Below are 12,792 nucleotides of genomic sequence, written 5' to 3'. Positions count from 1 at the left end.
ACTACAGAGAGGATGGACCGCTATCCCCGAGACACTCCTGCATGCAGCATGACAGAGAATACTAAACCCAACCTGAACACTTTATGCTTTGGTTTTTTTTTTTTTTGGGTGGCGGCAATGTTCAGGCTGAAGTGGCGACGAGTTTATTTGCAGAGAGGATGGTCGCAAAGTGATTTTTTACAAAACAATGGGCGCAAATCCAAATGGAAGAGAGGTTAATAAGTAAATAGACAGAGAGAGAGAGAGAGAGAGAGAGAGAGAGAGCACCAAGTATCAAGTATCTGTTTCTCCTGGAAACACATCAGGAACACAGACTTTTCAAAAAAATCTCTGAAAGAACAGAGAACTTTCAAAATCTCAGCATCAACAGACAAAATGTGTCTCCTGCTTGGAGAAAATGTTGAAACAGTAGAACTCTGTGCTCAGTATGTGATGTCATGATGATGTCATGGTGATGTCATGCCATAATCTAAGAAACACATCAACTCTGTAAACTCTTCTTTAACTTTGCTTTTTTTTGTAATCATCACTGTTATTGTTGTTACTGTCCAGAAATATTCTGTGATGAATCTATATATTTAATATGCATTTTATTTTACTTTATTTCTATCTCATCTATGTTTGAATCTATGCTTTGGCAACATGTGCACATGTACATCATGCCAATAAAGCTCCTTGAATTGAATTGAATTGAATTGAATTGAATTGAATTGAATTGAGAGAGAGAGAGAGAGAGAGAGAGAGAGGGAACAAGTGCATCATAAACTCCAAGAAACAAGGCCAGCGCTTGTGGAAGCATGTATGTGTGTGTGTGTGTGTGGGGGGGGGGGGGGGGGCTGGAGGTGTGGGGGTGTTTGTGTGTGTGTTTGTGGACGAGTGTGTGTGTGTGTGGGTGACAGTGTGTGGGTGAGTGTTCTTGTACTTCTATGCTAGAAGGACAGAACATGTTTGCAAAGTGAGGTCGTTTTAGCCGCTCACTACAAGCGGCTACTTTAGCGTTAGGATTTGAGTTTAGGGTCGAGATTAGGATTGGGATTAAAATCCAAATTATATTTAGGCATCAAAGGTCAGGGTTAGTGCTGTTGCTACGGCGATGGTTCCTTTGGCGGTGCAAATATTTACAGTTCTGCGTCAGTGATTCTGCGTCGCGTAGATTGCCGAAACACTAGATGGCGGTGTCGTGCTTTGTTAACACGGAATAACAGAAGAAGTAGTGTTTACATTCTTCGAAACTCATATTCTGGATATTTCTCAACACGAATTCAGTGACATCTGGTAGTCGTTATAATTGGGAGATGAGGAGTCGTACAGAGGAACATATTTGCAAAGCAAGTCAGCAAGTCTCTCTTCCATCTGTTGTCTTCACTATCGGCCCACGTCAACCGGATACAGGTAGGAGGAAATATGAAGCGGTCAATCACAGTTCTTGTGGTCAACATTTACAGTTAGATTTTTGAAGAGGTGCAGTAAGCCAGTGATTCTCAAACTTTTTTATATCAAGGACCACTAATTTTGTGCACTTTAGGGCCATGGACCCCCATTTGATGAGATGTTTTTCTCTCAGACCCAAATCTGAGAATATTTTTATTGTTAGATATGATTTTGTCCACAATTCACTGTCTGTAATGTCGATCGAGAGACAACAGTGAAATAGTCATTCTTCTGCATTCTCTAATTGTGTTAACTTAACTAATGAAATAATACTTGAAATAATGCTTACGTTCAACATTTCATCAATTTGCTGGGGACCCCCTGGAACCCCCTCAAGGACCCCTGGTGGTCCCCGGACCCCACGTTGAGAACCGCTGCAGTAAGCTACAGCGGCACCACAAAGAGCTGCAACGTAGCTATGATGGCACTTTGACGCAGACGTATAAATTGACCTCAAGTTTAGGTCATGGTGAGAGTTAAGGATAAGCTTATAAAAATAATAATAATAATTAATTTGAGTTATTCTGCACTTTTCCTTCACAGTGAATCTTAAAGTGCTACAGAGTAAAAAAAAAAACAACACAAAAAGAATTCACTAAACAAAAGTTAACAAGAAAAAGCTTTTGTGAATAAAATGGGGTTTTTTTAGGCCTGTTTTAAAAGGTTAGTTTATGGTTTGGGCTTGGATTTAGGGTTCAGATTTGAATCCCTTGTTAAAGGATCTCATGTTGGATTTTTCACTGTTATTATCAATGACTCACTCATCTGTGCATTGTTATTTTGTTTTGAGGTGAAGATGCCTCCTGTGTGTTTTTATCTCATCTGCACAAATTAGTAATTTCTGTGTCTTCTCTTTGCTTGAATTACTTTGTCTCTAAGCCTCATCACTGCAAATAAATAGACTAAACCTGAACTAAATAACTGATTTAAAGCTAAACATTGCACCTTACACACCGGAGATGAAGATGATAAAGATGGTAATGGCAGCCATGATGGTGATGATGACCATGATGATAACAGAGTGATGGAGGAGGAGGATGCTCTAACGATGCAGCTGTGGACGGGGAATGTGATGTTCTACCTTGGGCAGCGCAGACTTCGCCATGCAGGTCGCATTTGCAGTCTCATCAGTCACCACTGGGATCTGTGGGCGGAGGGAACGTTCAGTTTGTTATTTCACACTGCTGTTTGTCAGGAGAGAAACAGTGACCCCGCTCCAGGAGCTAAACACCACACTTACAGGAAAAATCCACCGTTACACTGTTAGATATCATCAATCTTTGATGTTCGGTGCATTCCAGGAGTTATTTGTGATGAGGTTTTGCAATTTACTTTTTGGGGGAACCCACTTTCCCTCAACCTGCCTCGTCTGCTTCTACTTCAATTAGTGATTTCCTACATTTCCCAGAATGCCTTTTGACATCCCCCAGGGAGCTTGCCTGAGATTGTTGCATTCAGTACATGTAAAAGATTTAATCAATCATTAGCGACCATGAAAAGATTGAGCAGCGCACACTTAACAACTGCAATTTGCAGATTCCCAGTCTCTTGTGATACACACACAAAGCGACGGCTGTGTTTGGAGCACAAATCTAAAGAGCGCAGACTGTATACAAAAGGCCGAGAATAAGCGTATGCAGTTTTCATTGTACTCCTGTGCTCACGAGAACGTATTTTTCTGTGATATTTGTAATATTTTGATACCAAAACAAACATGCAGCCCATACGGCTTGCAGCAGTTGTGGTTTGTGCTGCGATTTGCACAGAAAAAAGAGGGAGAAGACATTCAGGTTTTGCACATTGGGATCGCAGCAGAGGGATTCGGCGGCTCTAGAAAGAAGCCCTCGCTTTTTGATTCTGAGGGACTGACACCAAAACCTGATGTTTACCGCTGATGTTCCTCTTCTAAGACTTGTTCTGGACGACAGTTCAGAGCCTCTGCTCTTTTCTATCTATAGCTCTCCTCTGAGGGGGGGAGTGAGGAGGAGAGGGGGTCACACCAGGCTCTGGTGTCAGCTTCCCCTCTGGCTAGACTTAACATAATATTTAATGATTCAAATCTATAGTGCAAAATAAACAGGGATAGTATATACATATGGATGGAAAACTGTTGATGTTTTAGATAGCTGAACCCTTTTCTGCTGTTAAAATCTACTGTAGCTGCTGGGAATATCTACATTTAGCCTGTTAACTGTAGGAATAAAAAAAAATACACCATCAAACAACACCATGGTCCAGCAATGCAAGGTACATCAGCAATAACTGTGTCTTCCTTTAACAGCCCTCTGCCTGTCATTTATCCTGCACTGAATGAAACCTAATGAAACCCAACGCTAAGCCTGCAATCATTAGGAAAAATAAGGCACAGTCATATTTAGATGAAACTCTTACAGTGTCTTCCGTTTGCTAATCTAGTCAGTGTTGACACTGGCCCACACACAGTGTTATCTTGAGCCTATGTTGACAATATTAGCTCAACGAATTATGTTTTCCATCCTCGCAGGGAGAGATAAGCTTAGCTCCATTAATGTATGCATGACCCATCTTCCCCGCATGTCGGCCGCTGATCTAGGTCAGCGCCGGGCCGGCCGTCTCTCTGGCCTCGCTCCTGGCCCGGGCCGCGGCTTACTGTGTCCCGCTTACCACCGGGAGAGAAACATGATCCCATGAAAAGTCGTGACACGAACACGAACTCTGAAACGCAGATTTACGTGCTGTGGACACAAATTATGTGTCACTCATGTGTTCATTTATCTGTTCCTCCACCCCGAATTGGATACTGTGACAATAACATGGATTGGACACAGCATTTTCAGCTAAAGGTTAATCAGTTTACTTGGTTGGGGTTAGGGAAAGGTTTTGGTCATGATTAAATAAGAAAATACTTTTGCTAAGAAATAAAAAATTGGGGCATTCTGGTGGGTCAGAGGTTTAAATTTGGATTTGAATCCGGCCCAGGACCTTTGTCTAATGTCATCCCCCTCTCTCTCCCAATCTTTCCTGTCTCTCTAAACTTTGAACTATGTAAGGAAGGCAAAAATGTCAAAAATTAAAATCTCAACAGTTGAAATTTCCTTTGCAGGAGCTGGGAATTGAACCAGGCAAACACTTACACTCTTGTCAGCCCACAGTGTCTGGTAACCAGTGTTGGGGAACTTTTAAAATAAATTAGTTACTTTACTTTCTTACTTACTTTACAAAATAAATAGGTTACAAAGTTACTCCTTATTAAAAGTAACTCGTTACAGTATTTTTGCGATACCCACTGCAACAGCATGTAGTAACAATATGGCTGCCAAGTGTGTCGATCAGTGTTTTAAAATGCAATGCAAGACTGTGACTCTGTTTCTAAAATAATTTCCCAGTCTCATTTACTATCTCATCACAGACTTAGACATTTTTTACATTAACAGCATGTGTTCTCCATGAGATTTGTACTGGTTTTTTTTTTAATTTGCATGAACCAAAGTGAAACAATATGAAAGAAAAATAAAAGCAACAACACTCTAATTTTGAAAATTAACTAGAAACAGATTACAGGAATTGAAAAATGAATGCGTTGAGTTACTAGTAATTTGAGTACTATAACACATTACCCTCAACATTGCTGGTAAATTCAAAATTCACTTGAACTTGAGCCACTTGAACTATTTCTCCAGCCAACTCGATTCTTATAAAAGCACAGCACCTCAAAATGTTGGTTGGTTGCCAAAGTGGCTTCTAGAGTGGACTAACGTAAAGATTAAGCAGTATTAAGCTGCTCTACTCCTACTGTGTACTTGGCAGCTGGGCGGCCTGCTGTTTAAAATGACCATCCCACAGCTGAAGGGTCACAGGTTCAATCCCCCAAAACAGCCATTAATCCTGTCAAAGCGTCCTGGAGCAAAACACTGAACTCCTACCTGCTCACTCATCACTTCTACCCTAACATCCCTCATTTGGGACCATCATTACAAACACATGTTTCACAGCCAAACTTTGTTCAAAACCACATAACTTTATTTTAAATTCTAGTCAAGATCCCAAGGTTTCCAAAGATACCAAACATGTCAGGCTGAATTACAGTTTCATGTGTATAGAATGATGCACAAGATCTAGATCAAGATCTTTTTCCCCCTGGGTTTGAATATTTCACTCAGTAAGCAGCTAGAGCTTCAATGAAGCATTGGAATGAGTAGATACAGGATATGGATCTGACATGGCTGTACAGTTAGGAAAAACAACATTTCTAACTTTGAAGCTACTTGAGGGGAAATTCAAGGGTAAAGTCAGCTAAAGTCAGGGTACAAGGGGTTAAGAGGAAATTTAAGGGGAAACTCAAAGTGCAAGTTGCTGTGGAAAAGAGCCTTGGCTAAAAGTAAAACTGTGACAGGTACCTGCAGGTCGCGGACCCCTCTGTCGGTGAACGTCAACACGTAGATGACGGCCTGCCCCCCCACGTACAGCGTGTTGGTGCCTTCCTGGTGGTACATGCTGATGTAGTTCTCAGGTTTCATGAAGCGGAACCTGGGGGGTTCTGAGGGTCAGAACAGTGTGGATTAGAGGGGTGAAGTGGCATGAAAGAGTTTTGTGTGTAATGTTTGTTTTTATGCCTGCTATGAAAAATGCCCTGTGATGATGAATTGAATTGAGTTGAATAATAAATTGAATTAAATTCTAAAAAGAAGTTGAGCACTAATTTCTGGCTGTATAGGAGCACCCAAGATCTATAAAATACTACTACTACTGCTACTGCTACTACTACTACTGCTACTACTAGCCTACTACTATTACTACTACTACTGCTGCTGCTATTGCTACTACTGCTACTACTGCTACTGCTACTACTACTACTGCTACTACTAGGCTACTACTATTACTACTACTACTGCTGCTACTGTTACTACTGCTACTACTGCTACTGCTATTACTAGGCTACTGCTACTGCTATTGCTACTACTGCTACTACTAGCCTACTACTGCTGCTACTACTACTGCTACTACTAGGCTACTACTACTACTACTAATAATAATATTAATACTCAATATAGTACTTTTTTTTTAAAAAAAACACTGTTACAAAGCACAAGGGATAAAAGACACAAAATAAACAGCAAAAGCAATATAAAAAAGGAAAGAAATATAAAAAGCAAGGGAGTCATAAAACGGAGGTCAAAAACAATAATAAAAGGTCACTGCATAAAAGCAACTCTGTAAAATTGAGTTTTAAGAAGTTTATTTAAAAGATGATCCAGATTTTGCAGCCTAAACTCCTCAGGCAAAGTCGGTCCAAAAGTCGAGGAGCCGATCACCTCCGGTTTTTAATCTACATTTAATCTGCAGCCGGTAGAAGCTGAGGCTCGAGGACCTCAGGCTCCGAACCGGTTTCATTTACCAAAGTATTGGATCTGACGTTTCTGCCCTTTGTGGTGTTAAATTACATGGAGAATCCAAACAGAAAACCGGCTTGGGTGTCGGAGGAGAGGGCGTTTGGTGGGAGCGAGAACATCACTGGAATAATCAAGTGGGCAAATCCCATCACAGATGTTTGGATGAATTAGTCTCAGAACTCCTCCAGAAGGCTCAACGGGAAATTTTGGCTTCCCAGAGTCACCCATCCAATCAGACTTACAGTCAGTACACACTACAGTTACAATATACTGCAACTGCACCTACACTTAGTTTTAGCTTTTAATTACTGTTCCCACTGAGCAATTTTACATTGATTAGCCATTTACAAGATGTCTAAAATGAAGCTACATAGGGTTTAAAAGAGAAAGTTTGGTAACATGGTAACAGTTTGGCAATAAAGCATCATCTTGTACTTTTCTGGTGCATATTTTTGATATTTACAGCTGTTTAAATAAAAGTGATACTAAATAATATGATAATATAATATAATATAATATAGTGATTGCTGATTTGTAATGATTTTCTTCACCTCACCCCTAAGTAGTGTTGTAGTACTCGAGATCGGTCTTGGTCTCGAGACCGGTCTTAAGACCACATTGTGATGGTCTCGGTCTCGTCTCGGACTCGACTGCATTTTTACTCGGTCTTGACTCGGTCTCGGACAAAGAGGACTCGGAATTTTATTTCAAGACCAGTCGAGACCACAAGTGCAGTAACATCATTACCTGCCGGTGCATTGTCTGATTTATTTATTTTTTTTACTGTGATTGGATATAAAACTTTCCCCCTCAAATTGCAACCGATAACTTGGCTTATTTTAAGTTTGACAGTTTATTAACCATTAAACGCTGCCACCCTCACCCCCCTCTGAGCTGCACCAAGAAAGAGAACGCAGGATACAGGAGGAGAGAGACAGGGGGAGAGAGACAGGAGGAGAGAGCACCATGTGTGGCTGAGGAGGAGAGAATGAGAATAATACAATTTGCCTACAGAAATCACAGAGAGTTTTGCAAAACAGTTCTAAGAACAAGCACCGATTCCATACAGGCACATGGCCCGTTCAATTCAATGCGGTGCATTAAAGCATTGCGACACAGTTATCGGTTAAATTATAATTTCACTAATGTTAGGCTTAAATTCCACAAGGTAATAACGTTACCGTTAAAGTCTGTAGTGCAGCAGAAGACGTGTTATCAGGTTACTGTTTATACCGTTACTAACAGGCGAGTAAATTGTGGAATTTTAAGTTTCACTTTCGTCTGCACAGCGGGGCTCTGGCAGGTTGAGTAGGGGAGAGCGGGGCAAGTTGGCACATTGGTCAAAGTCAAAACACTATAACATAAAAACAATTTGTAGCCTATATATGACAGTAAGTTTATGTTTCTTCTCATTTCAGGAATCAAAATAATTATACATTGTGACATAAAAGCAAGGGTCAGCTATAACCTGATAATAATTTTGAATGTTTTAGTGAAGCTATCTGCTCAGGGTGTTTTAACACTTCTGTTTCATTCTGCCCACTGTCTTCAGCCTTTCCAAAGGTCAGTGAAATCGAATTGCAATGTTTCAAAGGATTGCCTTCTGCCACCGAGTACATACTGTACATCCATTTGTATTTTACTTAAATTCCTAAATAATGCTTTCTTTCTTTTTGAATTTTAGCAGAGAAATGGTGTAAATGTAGAGCCATCACTCTGATTACATGGTCTTGAAAATGGACTCGCATTGGTCTGGTCTCGGTCTCGACCCCGTCTCGCCCCCCTTCGGTCTTGGTCTTGACTCGGTCTCGCCCCCTCAAAGTCTTGGTCTTGACTCGGACTTGATACGCTCTGGTCTTGGTCTTGACTCGGTCTCGGTTTAGGTGGTCTCGACTACAGCACTACCCCTAAGACATCATGTCTGACAGCAAAACCATAGTGGAGCACCGCCAACCACCAATCCAGGTTTCTAGCCAACTAACATTACGTTTCTATGGTAACAGCGACCTCTCCATTGGTGGGAACTCGCTAAATCTTGTGGGTAGTGTAGTATTTCACAAGGAACTCAGGCAGGATCTCTTAATATGATGCTGACATCAGATTGACTGACGGCTTCTACAGGAACATATACAGTCGTTTGTTAGCTCATGTTGAGTCCACCTCACACCGAAAAAATGTTATGGCTAATTCCCTATGAGGAAAATGAATGTGAAATTTACTTCCAGAACGATATGAAGTTCCCTTGAACAAGACATTGAACTCCTTCTTCCTCCCCTAACAAGAAACAAATTTAACAACTGAAGAAAAGCAAAATACTGTGAAGCTATTTTTGGCACTAGTTTCCCCTCGTACATGAAGAAAGGATTCTGGATTGAGAAGGGAAAAGCAAAGACAAAGTCAAAGCTTTGTTTGATCCAGCTATTCTTTCAAGCTTTGCTGTCCCGATGCAGCAGAAGTAAGCCAGTTGCTATTTTCATTTAAAGCTTTCACTGCAAAGTCGTTTTTTGTTTTGTAGGTGGACCTCAAGGACCCGCAATAACAATTTGCCAAGAAATTCAAATCAGACTCAGAGGTTGAACGGAGCTTTTGGTATCGATGTGTTCGGGCCGCGGCCTGAGAGAGAAGGTCAGCTGAAACTACGGATGAACTTTGGAAAAATGTTCTCATATATTTGGGATGTAACTGGAGGAGTTAACTCATCTTCTCTCTCTCTCCGTCTCTATCTGTCTTTCTCTTTTTCTCCATCACCCTCTCTCATCTCTTTCTTTTTATTTCTCCCTGTCCCTCTTCCTGTCTCTGTTTCTCCTTCTGTCTTTCTCTTTCTCTCTCTCTCGATCTCTTTCTCTTCCTCCTTTTCTCTCTCTCATCTCTTTCTCCTTCTGTGTCTCTCGGTCTTTCTCTTTCTTTCTCTCTCAATTAAATTCAATTAAATTCAATTTAAATTCAATTCAATTCAATTCAATGTGCTTTATTGGCATGATCATTTAAAAACAAACAATATTGCCAAAGCATGTAACAAGAAATTAATCGTCAATTAACCAACATTTCAGAAAATGAATCCCATCCACTCCCCCCCTCCCTCTCCTCTCTCTCTCTCACTCTCAAATTCAAATATGCTTTATTGGCATGACAGGAAAAAAATCTATGTTGCCAAAGCAGTACAGCATTTCAAATGAGGTAAGATTGCAACATTAACTAATAATTAATAAGGGATAAACAATAATCTAACGATTATTAACAATCATGTCAACAACAGTAGCAAAAGCAGTTCAGTAATGTTACTGGTGCAGTTCAGTTGTTTAATTCAATTCAGTTGATAGCAATATTGTAAAGAGAAGAACTGTTTGGAAAAGAGTAAATAAAGGGAAAAGGAAAGGAGGGTACATTTGTAACAGAAAATACATTTTCACCATTTATATTCTCTCTCTCTCGCTCTCTCTCTCTCTCTCTCTACACACACACACACACACACACACACGCACACGCACACACACGATGGTATTGCTACACTTGTGAGGACCTTCACTGACTTGCTCCATTCCCTAACCCCTAACCTGACCCTAACTTTAACTCTAAACCTCTTAATGAAGCGAGGGGCGACACAATGTGCTCACTTTGGACGATTTTCCTCATTGTTCTATCCTTGTGGGGACATCTGGGCCTCACAAGTATAGAAACACACAAACACACGCACACACACACACACACACACACACACACAGCTCGGCGCTGTCCACGGTGCTGAAACAGCGCCAGATCCTCTCCAAGGTTGCGCTCGGGGCTCAAACTGCGCCCTTTGATCGATTCTCCTCCGCTTGTTTTCGCGGCCAGATTCAGATCTGGACTTGGTGTCGGTTATAGACGGCTGTCTGCGGGCGATTGCATAACAATAAGTTGATTGATATGACGAGCACGTCTGGACCATCTTGTCCGCTTTGTATTGCTCATCTGCCAGGAGGGATACAGTGCATCTCGACTTGACACGCAGCCCCTGTCTCTATTGATCGTGAATGCATTAGAGGACTGTGCGAGGTGTAAAAGGCGTGAGTGGAATAAATAACCGGCAGTCGGCTCGGCTCTGCGTGGAATTTTCCATTCATTTCTCTCTCTCTCTCTCTCTCTCGCTCTCTCTCTCTCTCTCTCTCTCTCTCTCTCCCTCTCTCTCTCTCTGTATGTGTGTATGTATGTATGTATGTATGGCGGCTGGATGGAGGTAACGCATGCCTCTCTCTGCCTCTGCCTCTCTCCTATAGAGCCTGACTCCTCTGCAGCAGCAGCAGCAGCAGCCTGCCACATCCTGCACCTGCATTGCAGCTCTGCAGGCAGGGCGCTACAGTGTGTCGACCTCCAAAGAGACATTTTTCACCATAATGATGCATTTCAGCGGCGGCGGGCGGCTGTTTGAAGGGTACAGTGTCACAGTGTTTAGTGTTTCACAGACGCCATGTTCCTTCAGAGGTCCAGGGGAGCCGGGTTTGTGCGCTCTGTTGACTCAAATACTGTATATTCAGTTAATATTCTGTCTGCGCGCCTGGAGGCGAGGAGCCCATCTGATATATATAGGGGACAATTACCAATTAGAGCCGAGGTGCCCTAATTGGTAAACAACCGGCGATGTTGCGTTTCAATGACGACAAACCAGCGACTGTACACGCACTATAATGCACAGAGATAAACCAAACGCACAAGTTATCAAAAAACCTAACAGAGCAGCCACAGCATGCACAATACACACAGATCAAAATGCCTCTAGGAGAAATACTGAGTAGCTGTTTCCATAACCTGGAGACGAATTAAAACATGAAACAGGCTCAGAAAATCTCCAATACTCAAGCTGGATCTAAGTCTTGTATTAAAGGGCATAAAGGGGAAAGCAGATGAGTTTTCCTCCAAATTCTCGTCGTGTCAAAGACAGTGGACATGTGTGCAGGGCCTGAAGGGGGGGTGCGCGTAATTTACTACTTGGTCAGCAGGGGGAGGGCGGTGTTTTAACAGATCAATCCAGAGGTAACGCCGCCAATATGGCTTTATTCGTGCAGTTTGCGGCAGCTTTTCTCAATGTTACCCTGGTCTGGCTGTTTGAGACAAGGACGTCAGTAAATCTAGACTGTTCATAATAATAAGTGAATGACAATTATTGGCTGCATCACCTCATGATTAAACTCTCACTCTGTTTATTCATTCATTCATCCATCCCTTCATCCATCCATTCATCCAACCCATCCATCCATTCATTCATTACCCTACAACGACTAATAAAACAAGGTCCTTCAGCCAAATACTTGTCATTCAGCCAAATACTTGGCTGAATGACTTTGTGTTAAAACCAGACAACATCCAGAAAATATAGGACTGCCTACCGTGCACAACAAATTTCAGGCGAGGTGACTTCCCGGCGAAAACCGTGGCAAAAAGCGGCAGCAGGATGAAATAATTCATCATTGGGGATTTTCCGTCTGTGGCCGCTTTGTACAATTATTCAGCCAAAAGAAACGCTCTCCAAAATCCTCCTTCCTGCAGCCGCCTCTATGGTTTCTCTCCGATCTCTGTAACGTACTGCGTCCCAGATCTGTGCCGCTGACTACTGGTCCCAGTCCTGTCTTGTCTGTCTGCTGTGCCGACAGTCCAGTTTGGAGAAGCCGGGGTATCAGGCTCCACCTCGGAAACAAAAGGAAAAGGGGGGAGTGTACCAAGGGCGCAAAAAAGAAAAGTGGGTTTGCAGAATTGCCTGAAAACGGAGACTTTTGGAAACAGTCATGCAGGATTACGCGTCATACCTGTTGCTGACAGAGAAGGAAGATTTTCACAGATTTTCTCATTTGACAGCCTTAAAATGACAGCGCGTGACTTTCCATCCGTTTCTCCAGTGATTGGATGAAATAATTAGGCTTTTTGCGACGCCAATTTTAACATCGTCCAGGTTCCAGGTTTCAGACAATATTTCATAAATGTAATATTTCTAATGCTGTTGAAAACAGACCTAATTCAGACC

General features: G+C 41.9%; 1 protein-coding gene across 1 annotated transcript in view; it reads right to left on the bottom strand.

Moving 5' to 3' along the window:
- LOC139657529 (semaphorin-7A) overlaps window positions 1-12,239 on the bottom strand; it is a 42,468-nt gene extending 30,229 nt beyond the window's left edge. Inside the window, exons 1-3 of the mRNA XM_071535406.1 lie at window positions 12,161-12,239; window positions 5,808-5,947; window positions 2,513-2,575 (exon numbers count right to left, since the gene is read on the bottom strand). Of these exons, the coding sequence (XP_071391507.1) occupies window positions 2,513-2,575; window positions 5,808-5,947; window positions 12,161-12,239 (282 nt within the window). The remainder of the gene's footprint in view (window positions 1-2,512; window positions 2,576-5,807; window positions 5,948-12,160) is intronic.
- Window positions 12,240-12,792: the final 553 nt, after the last annotated feature.

The sequence above is a fragment of the Centroberyx affinis genome, unplaced genomic scaffold (assembly GCF_046629955.1).
Source record: "Centroberyx affinis isolate AG114_WGS23_722 - 3 ecotype Tasmania unplaced genomic scaffold, CSIRO-AGI_Caff_v1 ptg002702l_1, whole genome shotgun sequence".
In the NCBI taxonomy this organism is placed as follows: Eukaryota; Metazoa; Chordata; class Actinopteri; order Beryciformes; family Berycidae; genus Centroberyx; species Centroberyx affinis.
This window is presented reverse-complemented; position numbering and strand designations above follow the sequence as displayed.